Source organism: Miscanthus floridulus, unplaced genomic scaffold (assembly GCF_019320115.1).
Source record: "Miscanthus floridulus cultivar M001 unplaced genomic scaffold, ASM1932011v1 fs_118_3_4, whole genome shotgun sequence".
NCBI classification, from domain to species: domain Eukaryota; kingdom Viridiplantae; phylum Streptophyta; class Magnoliopsida; order Poales; family Poaceae; genus Miscanthus; species Miscanthus floridulus.
The window spans coordinates 1-18,428 of NW_027096219.1; the positions used below are offsets into that span (position 1 = coordinate 1).

General features: G+C 42.3%; 2 protein-coding genes across 5 annotated transcripts; one reads left to right on the forward strand and one right to left on the reverse strand.

The window, feature by feature from the left end:
- Positions 1-3,099: 3,099 nt before the first annotated feature.
- On the reverse strand, positions 3,100-9,918 carry LOC136530405 (CMP-sialic acid transporter 2-like). Of its 3 annotated transcripts, none has more exons than XM_066523147.1 (15): positions 9,587-9,918; positions 7,205-7,271; positions 7,070-7,130; positions 6,864-6,975; positions 6,635-6,714; positions 6,152-6,227; positions 5,962-6,062; positions 5,540-5,611; positions 5,378-5,426; positions 5,245-5,286; positions 5,014-5,135; positions 4,871-4,930; positions 4,743-4,791; positions 3,697-3,791; positions 3,100-3,608 (listed from the first exon to the last, which is right to left on the reverse strand). In XM_066523147.1, the coding sequence occupies exons 1-15, from the start codon at positions 9,611-9,613 to the stop codon at positions 3,551-3,553; spliced, it is 1,071 nt and encodes a 356-aa protein (XP_066379244.1). In that variant the 5' UTR covers positions 9,614-9,918; the 3' UTR covers positions 3,100-3,550. The 3 variants fall into 3 exon arrangements, with proteins under 3 accessions (XP_066379244.1, XP_066379246.1, XP_066379243.1); XM_066523149.1 differs by having other exon boundaries at positions 3,101-3,608; positions 7,070-7,124; positions 7,205-7,274; XM_066523146.1 differs by having other exon boundaries at positions 3,101-3,608; positions 7,205-7,274.
- A 1,891-nt stretch (positions 9,919-11,809) lies between these two features.
- LOC136530406 (sister chromatid cohesion 1 protein 3-like) lies at positions 11,810-17,913 on the forward strand. Of its 2 annotated transcripts, XM_066523151.1 has the most exons (11): positions 11,819-12,075; positions 13,933-14,194; positions 14,289-14,335; positions 14,410-14,441; positions 14,511-14,563; positions 14,640-14,998; positions 15,205-15,316; positions 16,209-16,354; positions 16,436-17,033; positions 17,112-17,244; positions 17,359-17,913. In XM_066523151.1, the coding sequence occupies exons 1-11, from the start codon at positions 11,952-11,954 to the stop codon at positions 17,455-17,457; spliced, it is 1,965 nt and encodes a 654-aa protein (XP_066379248.1). In that variant the 5' UTR covers positions 11,819-11,951; the 3' UTR covers positions 17,458-17,913. The 2 variants fall into 2 exon arrangements, with proteins under 2 accessions (XP_066379247.1, XP_066379248.1); XM_066523150.1 differs by having other exon boundaries at positions 11,810-12,075; positions 14,410-14,563.
- Positions 17,914-18,428: the final 515 nt, after the last annotated feature.

The window sequence follows — 18,428 nt, forward strand, 5'->3', positions numbered from 1 at the left end:
GAACATATAGTATGTTAGTATATACTAGCTAAATGCCTGTGCGTTGCTACGGGCAAACAAAAGAATTCTTGCAATACCTCAACAAATAAAGATCCAGCATTTTGTTGTTCACGTTAGCGTGTAGCAGGACATCTTTCATCCAAGGTTTTCTTGGAACTATGGATCGAGCAAGATTAACGTCATCACATTCTTCACCATTTTCATAACTAATTATTCACATTTTTGCTGGAACCAAGTCTGAACACAATAAACTACATGCTTGAATAACATGCTTGATCAAAGACATGTCCATTTACATGTTAATCAACCTCAAATGATATGTCATTTTCTTCGAACAAAAAAGGATGACCAGAATAGGCCTGCAAAAGGTGCGGATTGATGCGACCCATTTGATTAATTTAGAAGGTAAAGGTCCATCAGTTGGAAAACTTTCTTATTCACCACATAAGAAATGCTGTTATTCTCATTGTCTGATGAATGTGTTATACTGAAGTTTGCTTCTGTTGTTATTGTCAGTTAAGTTAGCACTAGAATTCTAGTATTAGTACGTGTGTCAAACATCATATCTCTAGAACATGCCACAAGCATGATTTCATATTTCGAATATAACATTTGGGAGATGCTAAATCCTTTATAATTTCTGTGAAAGTTGGGTCAAAATTTCTCCAATGCTCTGTTACTGTGTTTCCAGTAAAAGGTGGGCCTATGCCCTTCAGTAATCAGTATTTTTGAATTAAAAAAAAGTCCATTTGATGTGACACGGTATTTTACTATATTTCAGTATTTATACCACTGTTTTCTTGATTTGGGTTCAATATGTTCTGTTCAAATTGTTTTAAGATCGTTCCTAAACTAATCTTTATGATGTTTCTTTCTTGTATAGGTGCCGAGGTTGCTGTCCTCTGCATCACAAAATCCGGTGAGGTTATCAACTACCAAGCCTTCACAAACTCCAAGGGCATGTATACTGTTGCCGAGACTATGCCAGAGAGCGACAGGTGGGACTCGTGCTTGGCGAGGCCTATTAGCAGCTTCCATCTGCATTGCACACGGAGGGGTGATGCTCACTCTGGGGTAAAGTTCACTTACAACAAACCGTCTGGGAACTCACACACTGTCAAGACTTTCCTCTACAAGCCGGTCACCGCCCCTCTGTATTGTAGTTAAACAGTTCCATCACATTTTGTTGGAAGGCAAAAGATAGGAACATGCAGGAAGGATATGTATTTGTGCCTCGACTCCATATATAAGTAAAAGTAAACATAGTTTTCATTGTAAATCAAAGATTCAGTTGTCTATGGGAATGTGTTGTCCTAGTGTCTGGTCACCCATACCTGCAAGGAAACAGATGGTGCGTGCTTCATGTTGATAAATCAGTGTTTTTTCAACTGTTGTAAATGTTTTGCGAGTGCTATTCTTATCTTGGTTATGACCAGGATGATTTTGTTTATGTATGGTGCATGTCATTGCTCTCGAGAGGGACCATCCACCTGGCTGTGGTGCAGTAGGGTGGCTTAAGCTTTGGTGTGAAGCTGACCAGGCCCAACACGCGGGAGGGACCGAGGGAGCGGATGTGCTCGTGCATCCACTAGACATCTCTACTCCTAAATAGACAAAAGGAATTGCTAATATAATTGGTACTTATAAATCTGTAGCTCTCTCTATGACAGCCTGTTCGTTTCGTCGTAAACGATTGTGGATTATTTACTGCTGGTTGATTTGGTGTGAGAGAAAAATACTGTTGCAGCTTATAATCCACGATCGTATACGAGCAAGCGAACAGACTAAGTATATATATGCCCTAAATGTTAAATTCAGCGAAGAATTTATTGCGTACCACTAACCTGAAACGTAGTGTTTTTAGTGAGCGCATTACATAGGTATTTGAAAAACGAAAGCGAAACCAATGGATGACATCTATGTTTTTTCTAGTACAGACTGAATATGCTGTAAAAGTTTCTTTCTGTGATAGTGCATGGCTGGTAATAACTTTCTCTCCGTGTGTGGCCAAAAGTACTCTAGCCGCCATCAAATTGGTCCAATCAAAACAAATTAAATTGAACCAGGCACTTCAAGCCAGCTATTCATGTTTTCCACAAGTCTAAAAGGCAATGCTGCGACACAGGTTCGTTCGATACCTTGGAGTGGGGATATGGTTTTGATGTTTTCTTAGGTCTGTGAATCTGATTTCCATCCATCCCTTGCTTTGACGTTTCTTTCATGGTGCATGTTTCTGCAGATGGTTTTCTGTTCTACGTCTGTTAAGTATGAGATACGTGGTGATTATGGATTCTTTATTTGAGTCTAGATAAATTTCAAAATTATAGCAGCACAGTATCAATGGTTGAATTTGGCTCGACAGTGAAATGTATTTGAGCATCACAATATAGCATGGGCTCGGTGCAGGCGGTAGAGTCTTACCGCCTGTGACCAGAAGGTCCTGGGTTTGAATCGCAGTCTTCTCGCATTGCACAGACGAGAGTAAGGCTTGCCACTGACACCCTTCCCCAGACCCCGCACAGAGCGAAAGATCTCTACACTTGGTATGCCCTTTTTTTTTAATATAGCATGAGAACAGATGAATATTGCCCCCGCGCAGTTGGAAGTTCAATGCTCAGAGCTCATGCCGGCCTGCGCTGAAACTAAAAATACTCTTTATTCTGGCCATGAAACATAGAATTAGAATACTATATCCAAGAAGTTCAAATTTCAAAATACATATTCAAAACACGCAAGTAAAGGACGTACCCAGTGCAGAGAGCTCATACTTTGTACAGGGTCTGGGGAAGGATGTCAGTGGCAAGCCTTACTCTCGCCTGTGCAATGTGAGAAGACCACAACTCGAACCCGGGACCTTCCGGTCACAGACGGTAAAACTCTACCGCTTACACCAGGTGGTAAGACTCTATGTATTCAAAACACGCAAGTAATGAGACAAATATAATTGCCTACATTTTGGATGCATCCGAGTGTGAAATGCCCAGAAGTTAATTCTAGCATAATACAAACACCTGCCATGATTAAAAATACTTTGCAGGATCAAATCTCCTGCTCCAGCACCTTGTATACATAGTAACACTCAACAACGGTCCACATGCTCGGTAGTAAAAAGAAAGGTAAAATTGCCCGGGCAGCTTAAAAAAAAGGTAATTCTATACATTAGAATTAAAAGGCAACTGGTTCAATACAACAATTGTGTGCTACCTACTATTTCGAAACACTAGCATTACAATAAATGTGCGCTTGATATCTCAAAAACTAGGCACCCATGTGGTTAGCGATCAACAAACTTGACTTCATAGAAGAGAAGAAAAACTGTGACCGGATAGAACCCCTCCAAAAAAACATTTCTGGGTCTTACCTTTTACTGCCTACTAATTTCCGCAAGTTAACTATGCAATCAAATCTCATCTCCACTGAAGCTTTGCTTCTAGCCTCAAAGCACCAAACACCACTAATGAATCCCAGATTCCATCTTCACCAATCCTTTGTGTTATCCAGTGATTACTGACACATGAGGAGCAGTCAGTAACCAGTGACTAAACAACCCTTATTTCTGTGGTTGAAGTTTTCCAACTGAGTGCAGGTACACTGAGACAGACACAACCCTGAAAGTTTAGCAGATTACATTATTCTATCATGAGTTTGAAAGCTCTGATCAGCAGAAGCTGCAATAAAATTATCATTAAAACTTACGTGGATCCAAGGAAGAATGCGAGGGATAAATGGAAGCTAAACAAGAAGACAGATACAACTGCTGTCAGAAGCATTGCGACTGAAGTTGAATAAACCTGTAAATACATATTGTCAGTAAAAACTGCTGTAATATTTAACTGCATTGAAGCACACTAAGAAGACCAAAATTAAGGTAGTGTTTGCTTCATGGGATGGGGCAGGACGGGACACGATAGGAAGGGCCCATTTAGTTAACATCCACATAAAAGATGCATCTGGGTTAAAGCACCTATATGGCTGATGTTGTTCGGGAGTATCTATATTTGTTCTCCTGGAGCACTGCCAACAACAACAGAGCCTTTTAGTCCCAACCAAGTTGGGGTAGACTAGAGATAAATTCCCCCTTTTTGCAACGCAAAAGATAAATTCAAGTGCTCTAAATTATTACTATTTAAGCTAATGACCTAGGTACTTGCTCCCAGAAAGATTAAACAAAAATATGCATGTCTGAAACAATAGGAAAACAGTAAAATACATGCATCAACAATGTATCCAGTATCGACTTCAGTGCCATTAAGAATTATTGTGCATATAATAAAACAAGTTTACTATTCCTAGCTACTTCTCTGAAATGATCTAATTCAAATCTAAGCCTCAATTTGTGACCCTCATGGCAGGGTATAAATCCAGGGAGTTAGCAGGTTGGTGGATACTTAGACTAGAGATTTCTTTCATATTTCTATTTGCTTAATTGAAATGATGACAGTGACCTAGGGACTAGGGCTAACTCATATGAAATATTCAACAGAAAACACCTTAATGGCAGCAATTAAACAAAACAAAATATCTAATTTGGAAGCTAACAAACCTATCCATCTAATCCTAACTAATGTAGTCGCCATACTCACGAGTTGCTGCAGTAGCCATTTATTGGCTACAATGCCACATATAAACAGTAGTCAGGCTCTAGTGGGCAGCACATATATATACAATACAACTGAATCAACAGTAGGTCAGTAGCACCATCTATCATGATCATACATAAATTTAAATGCTAGTGCACATGCCTTGACTATGTTATCAGCATATTTCATCACCATTGAAACAGCAATTCCACTGCACAGTAAACGAAACCATTGTAAGCTGCTTGGTTAAGTCACCAAGTGAAACAAGTTAAACTGATAGTGTTTGGTACCTCAGTGCATGGTTCAGAATCATCAAAACTGTGATGAATGAATACCCATGGAAAAAGCCTCTGTGTCAGATATAAGTCAGTGTTAAATCCATAAATTATACTGAAGACAACATAATAGTTTAGTAGTTTCCATGTGCACTAACTTATTCATGACTGCATCATAATCCTGAACACAAATTGCAACTAGATTGAAGATCACCCCAAAAATGTATAGCCAAAAGTTCTGCACGTTGATGTTTCTTGATGGCCGTTTTTTAATGATAGCCTGCAGTGTTCAAAGATAAATAAAAACATTCCTAATGTTTTACACCCCCAATGAATTCACTTAAAGTCAGACATATAAGAGAACATAAACAAAGAGTAACAAGACGTACTTCTGTATATACCCCAGCAAAACCACTCAAAAGAGCCATCACCTGCATGAGAATGACCAATTCAGCAACGTGAGTGAAGACACTTCCAACAGTAATCTTAATGAAACTGTATATATCTTCTATTACAACTCACAATTGCCATCATCCAACCTTGAATAGGTGTTTGAAGCACATGGTCAGACCTAAATAGGGGCAGATAACATTTCAACTAATCAAAATTCATGTTTAACTAAATGACCAAATGATGACTAGATAATGAGAGAGAGAATTGAAGTGGAATATATTTAGTGCTTACGAAGGATTAAGTTGAGCTGTTGTGCAACCAGCACATAGAAGAACAAATGCTGCCCACTGAATTTCACTTAACCTAAAAGGGACAGGGAAGAAACTGAATATATACACACACAGAGTGAAAGACTGCAGAACAGTGAACAGGTACTGATGACATAAAGATTGTAAGACGTTCTAGCAAGGAGGTGAACAAAACTTGCGGTCAGCTAGACGGCCAATCACACAGAGCTATAGTTCTTTTCTTTCAGGTCTGGTATCTGTCATAGACTCATAGGCCAAAAAGATTTGAAATTCTGATTCGGCTTCTATCCAAGTCAAACCATAATAGAATCAACAAAATAAACTGCGACCATGATCCTTAGAGTTCCACTTCTAGAGTAAAGCAAATCTGTAAAGATAATTTCCAATTGCTCAGAAGATACTAACTTTTTCTTCAAAATGATACGGTACAAAACACCTGTGCTGATGATATTTAGGTTCTTCAAGATCTGATAAGCTGGTGCGTCCACATAGGCAAAGATATAGTACTGGCAGATAACAGCAAATGGAAGGGCATGTCAACATGCTTAAACATCATGGAATTAAATTGGCCATATCACAAAAGTACCACTCGCACCTGCAATAGGTTCTTTACCATGTAAAGAACAGCAGGAATTGGATATACACCAACTTCGTCAAAAGATGTGGTTAACCTGAAAACAGCAAAATCAAATGGCTGCTGAACAGAGTTAACAGAAGCAACAGTTTTTAGATTGCAATCGCAAGTCTCAGTTTCCCATATTCACAGAAAAATTCATAACATGTTACAAATTTCTTTGAAACATAATTGCCATGTTAATGACTTGAATTAGTAAAACAAACTTATAATAAATTGACTTTAGCTTAATGTAAAAGTATAATTATACACTCATGTTAGAAATGTAGGAACTAAGGGCGTGTTTGGATAACACCCTGACCCAGGCAGCGCATTCGACCCTAGGCGTCCAAAATCGGACGCCTGAGAACTCTTGCCTCGGCCAGGCAAGTTCTCTGGCGTTGAAGCAAACACGCCGTAAGTCTGAGTAGCACAGTTGCCATAAGCCCAAAGTGCAGTCCTCACCTATTATCATCAGTGACACCATGGCGGTTCCACGTCCTAAAAAGAGCAGCTAGTGAAAGAAGGCATTTTAAAGCCTCCACCTAGACATATACAAACAAATATTACTAAAATAAGATTTATTGGAAGAACAAAAGGGATAATCTGAGAATACAGTCTACACGCTAGTTCATGCAAATTGATGGGCAATCAAAGATATATGTAATAAACATCTTGAGACGTGCTTTCTCACCGAAAAATTAGCTGTTGTGACACTATATTCATATTTTCCAGCTCTTTTTGACCACACAATTAATATTGCCTGAGAACTTGTTAGTAATGTCAATGCAAGAGTAACAACAGACCTGTCGCAAATATAAGGATAAGAGATATGATAATATTCAAGAAAGTATGTGGTCGAAAAATAAGGTTAAGACTTAAGAGGAAACTGACGCTTACTTTAGTTTCCAACTAGACTTGCCTTTTGCGCCTCCTGCAGAGCTGAGACCACTAGCTGCAGCTGACGGAATCCATAATGAGTTCCACAGTGTTAAAATAAGAAGGGAACATTTCGACGAAGTATCAATAACTTACTGTTGGCGCTAGATAGTGTCCTCCCGCTCAGGCTTTCCACATCCTTCTGAGATGAATCATCATAAATCTCCTTCAGGGACAGAAGATACGTTAGAGACTGTTCTAGAGATGAAATACGGGGCTGGCATAGTGAATAAACAAACAAAAGCAACATGCAGGCTAGATACTACTAGCTTTTCTTTTCGTGTGGACACTTCTGGGAGATAGGGACTGGATCAAAGCTGGTCTAATTAAACCCCTACATACCAAGAATGGCACAAGCTGGTCCAGTGTAGTTCACCCTGCAAGAGTTACGTAACAGATATACCATTTTGTGAACCATCAGTTCAGTCTTCAGCTTACGTTTGAAGCAGTTCAGATACAAGTTCTCATAACCAGTGTACACCAAAGAACAGAGTTCCAGAGCAAAATGGGGGGAAAAAAAGGATATGCTATATTTAAACTGTAGATGTCCCAAGCACAAATAGAAAAAGGTTAGAATTCCAAGTTTGCTGAGTTATCAACAACATGAGTCAGTCGAACAACTGAACTGAATCACAATGCCTTTAGTTTTGGAGTTTGGACACTTCCGATTGTGCAAGCACCAGCCAATTATCAAGTAGTGAATTATCCAGCCAATTATCAAGTAGTGAATTATTTTTTAATCCCTACAGCAACTGTGCCAAAAAAGCAAAACTGAACTTGTTGCACGTGAAAGAACTAGAGCAAACTTGTAGCTTCAACCTAGGCCCAGAACAGCGTTCTAGCAAGCTATTCAACAGTAAATGCACAAGCGTCTTCAGTTCAAACCGTCTTCCAACGTAAACAATAAATATATGCCACAATCTGGGTTCATTGAGTTAAACCAAAATGAGTGCTGCCATTGTCGATGGCATGGCCAATCCGAGTAAACAATACAGTTATAAACTCCGATCTCCTTGCCAAAACCAACTAGCTGGGACACGGACACGGAACACGGCCAACCTCCCAAAACAGAAGTTGCAAGCATGTCAATCTCACACACATTCAACCTGGCACTCACTATGGCCACAAGATTAGCAACCCTATTCATCTAAGGGTTATTTGGATTCATACCATTATAATTTTCGATGTTTGGAGAAACGCCATTACTATTCGCCTATTTTGAAACATGCCATTATAATTCTTCGTTTCTCACGAGAATGCCACAGAATACGTATGGAGACGATTTGGGCCCAGCTGCAGGCGTATACGAATACGTATAGCTCATCGCAGCCCCTTTCCTGTCACTGACGCGTGGGCCCCACATGTCATCTCCTTCCTCCTCTTGCCATCTTCCATTGTTGAGCAGCGTATCCATAGCGAGCAGCAGCAGCAGCACACGGGCGAGCAGCCGACGGTGGGGCGCACGTGGCCGGTGGAGCACGCGGCCCGGGCAACGCGCGGAGCACGCTGGGGAGCTCTTGGCCTGGGCGCGCGGTGCGCGGAGCACGCGGCCTTCGCGGAGCTCACCCGACGTGCTGCTGCTGCTACTCTCCCGACGTGCTGCTGCTGCTCGCCATCAACGGCCGTCGCGGAGCTCGCCCAACGTGCTGCTGCTGCTGCTCGCCATTGGCGGCGCACGGAGCTCGCGGCCTGGGCGACGCGCCGAGGACGCGGCCAGCACGGAGCGGGCGAACTGGGCGGCGCACGGAGCACGCAGACGGCGTGGAGCGGGCGAGCTGGCGAGCCGCCGCCGCAACGGCCACATGGCCATGCAGGCGAGCAGAAGCACGTCGGTCTGGGAGCTCCGACGTCATGCAACACAGTCATGCGGGCGAGCAGCAGCAGCACGCCGGCCGCGTCCTCCGCACGCCGCCCAGGCCGCGAGCTCTACTCACCTGCGTGCTGCTGCTGCTCGCCATCGACGCGCTCGGCAAGGGAAGATGAGGAGAGGTGGTAGAAGAAGATGACATGTGGGGCCCGTGTGTCAGTGACAGGGAAAGGGGCTGCAATGAGATATACGTATTCGTATACGCAAACAGCTGGGCCCAAATCGTCTCCATACGTATTATGTGGCATTCTCGTGAGAAATGAAGAATTATAATGGCATGTTTCAAAATAGACGAATAGTAATGACGTTTCTCCCAACATCGAAAATTATAACGGTATGAATCAAATAACCCTTCATCTAATACCTACAAACAACGAAAGGTACAGTACATATGCACCGCCCAGCTAAACAATTCCCAATAGATTGTACGAACCCTAGGTAAAGACAATGCCGCAAAAACTTTGGGGAAAAAAACGAAAAGGAAGAGATTCTTCCTAGATCGAAGAGGCAGCCGACGCGACCTAATCGGAGGGGCGCATTGAATCTGATAAACTCCTCTAGGTTTAGACTTTAGAGGCTTCTGCGATCGCTAGTCTAGACATGGGATTTACCTGATCCTTCACCCTCCTGTACTCCATTGCCGCCTCTCCGCCACGCTCCGCCTTGGAATCGCTTAATCGCGTGGGGTCGAGAGACCGAGGAGGGCTGCAGCTGCCGCTCGCTGGTATGGAAAAGGCTGGTGGGTGGGATCCGGCGGTCGGTGGCACGAGCACTGGAGCCGAGGAGTGTGTAGTGTGGAGCAGGACGGCGGCGGTGAACGGTGGTCGGTGGAAGCGTCGAGTTGGTACTCGACTCGAGGAGTCGAGGGTGACTGAGCGAGCGCGAGTGGCAAATCTCCAGCAAGCGAGTTGGGGCGGCCCGGGCGGCGGTTCACTGTACCCACTGCATGACTGTGGCCTCCCTCCTTGATTTTTTCTATTTTAAATCTTTTTAATTTTTTTTAAATAACCCACCTGTTTTTTTTTCTAACTCTTTTGCCTGCATGTCAGGTACAACAAAACTACGCCACATGCGTTAATGCGGTAAAATCCATCATATCGAATGACGATTTTCACGTGAAAAAATTTGCATTGGAAATCCTAGAATGGCAAATCTTACCGTGCAAACGCATATGGCGTCAGAACGTACGCTAGGCACGTTAGGATGGCCAAAAGGGTTAATAATAACTATAAAAATAGGTGAGGTATTATTAAAATAAGATTTAAAAATATTAAAAATAAAAATCTCTATAATAGCGTCTAACTTGATGATTTTGCCTCTCGCACTCTATCTTCAATTCTTAGATCTAAATTAATATTAAACTAGAAAACAACACGCAACAACTCTAAGCTAATATTAAACTAGAAAGCAACGCAGTAAATAATCCACGATACGATACGGCCTCTCGAACAGGCTGTATGTTGCCCTGCGGCTGGGTCAGTGCTAATCCACATGGTGCAGCCGAAGAATCTCAATCCATATATGCCATTGCTTTTACCCGATAAATACTTCGGCACTTTATTCCTTTATTCCTTTTGGATAATATTTTTTCTTGTTGTCTTGTTTTATTGGCATTTCCTCTAACCGTGTGTTTGGTTTGGGGCTAAGTGGATTGGGTTAGGTCCAACTCAGTTTTTTCTTATGAGATGAACCTTTGGTCCAGGGGTTGGGTTGAACCCAGTTTTTCGGTTTGGTTGCAACTTGCAAGGATGGTGAGGGACGAAATGGATGTCATCTGGACACTGTTAACAGTACTGGTAGTGGGCCCCACCTGTCATCTCTTTATTTTCTTTATTTTCTCCTCTTATCTTCTTCCTCTGCTCTACCGTGCCATACCCCAGGCCGAGCCCGGTGGCCATGGCGGCACCACCTCCCCGCCCCGCCCCGCGCAGGCCCCGGCGGCCCCGGCGGCACCACCGCCCGCGCAAGTCCCCGGCGACCATGGCCGGATGCCGCCCCCTCCTCGAGCTCGTCTGCGCCCGCCGTCCTCTCCTCGAGCTCGTCCGGTCCCGCCGCCCCCTCTTTGAGCTCGTCCACTCCCGCCGCCCCCCTCCCCGAGGTCGCCCGCGCCGGAGGCCACCTCCCAGAGCTCACCCGCACCGGACACCGCCACCTCCCCGAGATCGCCTGTGCCAGACGCCACCTCCCTGAGCCGACCCTGCGAGACGGAGCAAAACGTCATGAACTGGGTCGAGCTCGTCCCCTCGAACCGAAGGAACCATTCCAACTTGCTGCATATAAGGGTATATTCTCTCTTGGGTTGGACCTAAACCCACATAATTCCTCAACCAAATAGCAAATCATCTGAGACAGACCCGAGATTTCCCACTTAACCCGCAAACCAAACACACGTTAATAGTGTTTAGTAAGGCAAACATCAATCCACATATTTACAATCCCTTATTTTGGGAAGAAGAGAGTGCCCTAAAATCAGGCGGTAGTTGACAAGCAGACAAGCAATTTGGCGCTCCTCCGGTTTGAGATCCCATCTGACGTCTCTCTTTTTGATCTCTGATAATGATAATCTAGAAAACACCTTCGGTAGTACAATAGCCTAAACGAAAAATGGAAATTTTCATATCAACTGTAGGATATGGAAAAGAAAATATGAACTTGTCCTCACATAATAATAAAAACATAATAAAAGAGAAAAAAATACTAGTACCGTACGAACCCGCATTGGGCAGGGGAAAACACACATCACAAAACTGATCGTCCTTCCATCGCAAGGAACCGCCCCTCCGGGCCCACCAGTCCCGCCCCGCCGCGACGTCCGGCAACCAAACCGTCCGGCAAAAACTTCCCCTCCGCCCCCCATAATAGCTTGACCGGTGTCTCGTCGCCCTCCCGTCCCCTGCCGTCGTCGTCTCCACTACGGCTACCAGAAACCCCGCTTAAACCCCGCCGCCGCCCGGGACCCGTAGAGGATCGGAGAGGATGTTCTACTCGCACACGATCCTAGACCGGAAGAGCCCGCTGGGCACCGTGTTGATCGCCGCGCACCTCGAGCGCAAGATCAAGAAGCCGCAGATCGATGGTATTGACATCACCTCCTCCGCAGGTCCGTTGGCCCTCTCTCCCTCGCTCGCTCGCTCAATGACGCCGTCTTTCGTCGTTCTCTGCGACTCTGCCGTCCGCTGCTAGAACCAACCAAGAAAAGTTTTTATTCCCTCTTTGTTCGTTGGCAGAGGCTCCTCGTGTTCTGGTGGGCAAATGGGGAACGGTTGCGCTGTGCGCAGAGAAGTCTTGATTTTTTGGTGGAATCTCATGCGATGGTACATTGCGCTAATATGTTGTCCCTCCTCAGTATTGTGCAAGTCGAAGGGAGAGAAATGCCTTTGTTGATTTTGTTTTTAAAGAACCCATGTGTAGATTCTTTTGTCCCATTAGGATTTATTATGGATTCGGCTACTGAATACGAATTAGAGTGCTCTGTAAATTTGTTTCTGTCATAGGATTTTTGCTGAAAAGTGAACGAATGTTATTTGGTTGGATGACTCTTCTTTAGTTTTCATTCTTTTCTCGCCTATAATATTACTATATAGTCCCCTTAGCTTTCATTACCGTTAATGAGTTACTGGTTGGAGATTTGTGTAACGATTTGCTAGCAGAAGGTAGAAAAAGGTTATCTGGTTGGGTTTTGGTAAAGAACAAAATGTCTTCAGGATTCAGTAAAGCAGCAATTGTTGTGTAGTAGGCTGTCTGCAGATGTTGAGGCTTGTCATGCCCAAAGATTGATATTTTGAACCAACAATCATGGGCATTTGAGATAATGCATTAATCTATTTTGTCGGCAATGTTTTTAAGTCGTCCGACTAATCGCGATTAGTCGGCCTTATCGGTCCCCCAGTTCTGACTATGGTCACCGATTAGTCACGATTAATCGCGATTAGTCGGCCTTATCTGTGCCATGGCGACTAGGTCCGATTAGACGATTTGAAAACATTGTTTGCCAGTTAGATTTTCTATCAAAATTTGGATTTGGAAAAGAAAATCCAAGGGAAGTAATTAGAATTTTAAGTTATTGTTTCTTGTTTGAAGTGTCGTATCTTTTTTCCCTCAGTTAACCCAAAATCAGTTATAATCCTTGCAATTTGTTGAGAAAAATGATTTGGGAAGAACGGAAGTTGTCTGAAAAAAATTGTTCCTTGTGGCCACTTTCAACTTAGCAGCAGGCCTCTCACTTTACTCTTGCGAGCTGTATGCTACAACTTCTATCTCCAGACTTGATTGCAGAACAGTTAGTTTGGCTATGCAAGGACATAGTAGTGATTTTACGTGGGTCCTCACAATTTCTTAGCCTGAACACCAGGTTTCTTGCAAGTTTCAAAAACTAGTAATGACACTAAATGTCGATTGGTGTATTATTATAATTGTTTGTTGGTTCTTTTCTTATAATGCAGTGTGTTGATTGTTCGATACAATATCAATGTAAAACATGAATTTGATATGCTTTTTATTTGCAAAATGATATGCTTTGATTAAGGACAGAGATAGGATGAGTACTGTAATGGAATACTTAGCAAGGAAGTTGAATAATATGACAAATGCCATCTAATTTTCATCACTAGGAAACAATTCACTAGATTCTAGTTTTGTCAAAAAAAAATCACTAGATTCTATGTCCTTGGCATCAAGTTTAATGCTTTCACCTACAGCAGTCAAGTGTGCAATTATTATCATTTTGTTTCTCTTGCCCTTCAGCATGAGCTGGTTGTCAATGGCTTGCCTAATGTTACCTAATATTAAGCACTGAAACAACATCCCTTTAACGGAAGGTTACTCTGTACTCGCCATTTCATGGTTATTTTGCTTTCTATATTCCAGATATTTGGATTAATTTTCTGTGGTTATGTCCTGGTGTTTATTCTGTAAACAATGCCCTAGTCATCTAACACATGCCTTCTGCCTTTTCCAGAGAGTATAATGTTTCCAGAGGTTCCACATGCTTTAAGATTATCAGGGCATCTTCTCCTAGGCCTAGTTCGCATTTATTCATGGAAGGTGAACTACCTGTTTCAAGATTGCAACCGAATGGTAACTACAATCAAAACTACCTTTGCTTCTGTGGAAGTAGATTTTCCTGTTGAGGTGGATCGGGCACCATTTGACTGCATCACATGGCCATCTACGTTAAATCTTGATGACTTAAACCTAGATGATATAGTTTCTCAAATAAAGTAAGCATCCTTTTGGCTCTTTTCTCATTTTTCTATTTGTGTCACGCTCATGCAATCTCATTGTGATACTCTTGTTTTGGTGAACTTTCTGCAGTACATCTGATAATCATCAGAAGACTCTTGATCAGATTACTTTGTCTGGTAAGGGAAGTTCAATAAAGTAAATGCTCATGGACATCCAATTCATTCATTTAACTATCTCATTGGTGTTGCAGAAGGAGAATATGTGATGATAGATCTCGATGAGGTATTAATTATTGTATTATCTTGTTTCCTTTTTATCTTTTTTACTTCTCAAATCACTAACATCTCACAGGCACCAGCTACTGGTCTATTTCCATACATGGGGCCTGAACCATTTGAGTCAGGGTATGTTTCTTGAATAATTTCTTTCTGTCTGTCTAGTGTATACATGTATCCTTTACAATCATGCAATCATGTCCAGGACATTCCCTCAGTTTGATGACGGTCTTGGAGGAAATAACACTCTTAGCAATGAGATTCCTCTAGACCCTCATCCTGGCAATATGCTAGAAAACCAAAATCCATCAGATGGAGCACAAGATCCGCCAGAAATAATGCGGGAAGCTCCACAGGAGGGGCCTGAACACTTCATAGATACAGTTTTTGGAAATGATGACCCCATGGTGTTGAGCCAGGATTCTTCACCTTTTGTACAGAACAAGCTTATCACCCCTCCAGCAATGGATGGAACTTCTGCTCAACAATTAGCTGGGAGACACGTACCCTTACGAAGTCCTATCACATATGATCTTATTGATGATATAAAGCCCCTACATTCTGGTTAGTATTTGTTTGCTGGCACATTATGCATCTGAAGTAATTGTCTATCTGTCTTCAACTTCTCTTTCGTTCTAATAGAACTGAAGCTGTTCTGTTATTCCACCGGCATCAGTTGTATGATATATGCTAGAAGGTCAGGAGAAATGCATTTTTGTCTCAATGAGTAAACATCTCATGATCCAACTTTCCTTATCTTCTGATTTTAGACAACCAGTTACCTGAATTGCGGCTTGAACCATCCCCACCTCCACGTCAAGGACAAGACAAAAAGAGAAAGAGAGAGATGGTGTTTGACAATGAAATAATGCTCTCCAATGAGTAAGTGACACTTTCTGACCCTCATTTGAAATGACACTCGTTTCTGTTTACTTGAGTAGTTGTCATGGGTCATGACAGGAGGCCTCAATGACAGTAGTATAAAGTGTGTAGTCGCTTGAAAATGATTTGATATTTTTCACCTTTTCAAATCAGATAATCTCAGATAGTGTTTGTTCAAAACATAAAAATCTAAAATGCTGTTTTTGAATTTCCTTCCCATAATAAACTCATAAGAATTATGTCACCCTTGACCTCCCCAGGCAATAATTGTAACAAATGCAAACATCTGATGTGTATTGGATTCGATACTTCATGATACATGGTGATGCCTTCTGAAATAGGGTCCAACCCAAAGGATAAAATTATGTTCTTTATATAATTTGTTACAGTTTATGGAACACTGAACCTGTAGCCATACGCTTTATTGTATCAGTTATTCTTAGTATATAATTATATATGTGGAGCCACAGTGCCATATGAATGTTTTAAGGAAAAGTGTCGTATTGTGCTGCACGGCCTCCCTTGAACGTTGCCATACTATATAAACACATTCATGGTAATCGTGTGCCTCTTGTTTTTATTTGTTGAAAATAGTTCCTCTAGAGCTATGGATAGACCCAGGTCCCATCCTGATGCAAAAATGCAATCCTCCATATACTTTTTACCATCACTAATGCTGCATATGGTAGTTTTAGATAATGGTGACTAATATCTGGCCTCTGCACCAACTAGGGATCTACATAGCCCTTTATTTTTTTTAATTGTGCACACCAGGAATTTGAACACCAAAAGGTGCTTTCACCTGCATATGGTAGTGATAAGTTGTATGATAAAAACGTGACTTGATAGCCTCTTCTGTTAACAGTGATACATTTGTGCATCTCTTTCACAGATATATGAAGGCTCAAAGTAAAGGTGTTGGATTAAATAAGTTAGCCTGCAAGAGGAGAAAGCTACCTCAAACAGCCCTGGATATGTGGAAATTCAGCAGGACCAGCAGAAATGACACCAACTTATTGCTTGAACCCTTACTGCAAGGTAAGCTAGTATGCTCTTGGATTTCAAAGGTTTACTCTGTCTTCACTTCAAAAGTTATGCCCTGAATTTACTCCTTTTCAGGGATGTGTACTGACCTACATGTAACATATGAGAGAAACTTTCCCTGTGTCAGTGACCCTGATGCTGAGTTTGCCTCTTGTGAACCCATGATGATTGGTTATGGTGGTAGTCAGGATGCTCCTGCTAAAATACAGCTCACCCCAACGTCTCATGGAAATGAAGATACACTGCCTGAAGATGATTTGACCCTAAAATCTCCAAGAAATTCAGATGCACAGCTTGAACCTCAACACACCCCCAAGTCACCAGGAGGAGTCGGTGCAGCACGAGCTGAAGATATGATTCCCGAGTTCCCCCGGTTCTCCACAGTAGATATGCCATGTCCAATAAGAGAAGATGATTCTCCTTTCAAAACTGTCCATCAAACTCCACAGTCTGGGTTTGGAGGGACTGGTGTCCCTGAAATACCTTCTTCTGTCGGAACCTATTCATTACCTGGACAAAGTACTCCTGACTCTGATCGTATGGTGTCCCTGTTTCCAATCAGTGATGATTATGATGATCAGCCAGAGATTCCAGGGCTCATAAGTACTCCTGGTGGGATATCTAGTGCAGGTACTGGAACCACCGGACTAAGAAGCATGTCTGCTAGGACAAGGTAATGATATCTGTTTGAGCTGATCCTATCGTTCTTATTCATGTTCAAGTTGTGATGACTTTTTATATGGCACTCTAGGGCTGTTGCACTGTTCTTCAGAGACCATGTGCCTTCAACCCCACCTGAAGAGCAGCCTGGCAAATTCAGTTTGAGTAGAATATTGGAAGGGAAAGTAAGAAAGCAAGCTTCACGGATGTTCTTGGAGACAATGGTATAGTTAGAGTTGCTTCTGGTGTTTTTTCTTGGAATACAATTGCTGTATTACTTTTTCAGCAGCAGGTACTTTCCTTGTCTTGATTTTGGTTGGTGTGCCTGTTTTCTGCAGGTCCTGAAGAGTTGTGGCTACATTGATGTCCAACAAGGAGAACCATATGGTGATATTGAAATCTCAATTAGACCCTCGCTCGCAGCAGCCAAACATTAACTAAGTCAATTCAGAATCACAGCAGAGAGGACCTCTCATTTCATCTGCTCGTAGAAAGACTGGTAGGATGTGCTGTGGGTACCCAACCAATGGATGCAATGACGAGTAGCTGGTGAACCTACTAATGTTGTTATCATCTGTTTTCTTATGAGGCCGCGGATGGCATTTCGTGATGTTTAGCATCCATCCGGAATGACAAGCTCCGTCACTGGTTCAGTTCAGATTTGAGATGCCTTTTCTCAACCCGTGCTATTGTCAACACTCACACCAAGCCATGTGATGAATGGATCAAATAGACATAAGAAACTCATTCTAGCTTATACTGTAAATGATATGTCTAGGGTCTAAGTTGGTTTAGGGAGTACCTGTGTTAATAGACTGGGACTTTGTTCGCATAGGGAACCGAGGAGGCAGTGTGTGTGGAGTGTATATGTGTACGTGTGCCTTGTACATGTATTTCAAGGTTTTTTAGTCTTAATTATATGTGTTTAAGCGTACGGTAAGATCGGGTACATCAGCACATGACATGTGCTCTGTTAGAGCATCTCCAATAGTTCAAAAATAGTAAATTGATAAGTTTTTCAAGTGGCTAAAAACGTTGGGAGCATATTTGTTGGGTTTCTCCAACAATTTACAAAAATCTCGCTCTATAATATAGAAAACAATTTTACATCAAAAATCCCGGACTATTTCCAAATCACTTTTATGTTTTATCTCTCTCTTATATATTATATATTTACACAGGAAACCTTGTCCTACTCCATGTACTTCCACCCCCCAAATTGGCGGGCACCTTGCTGTAGATGAGAACGTCGCCTATCACTGAAAAGCACGACGTAGTTAAATCTCGGAATATCCAGGCTATAGGCTCTTCCGTGAAAAGATTAAGAGTTGAGATAGAGAGTTGTTGGAGAGCAATTTTTTCAATCTTGCTAAAAAATTGATTGGAAGTGAATTTTGAAAACTCTTAG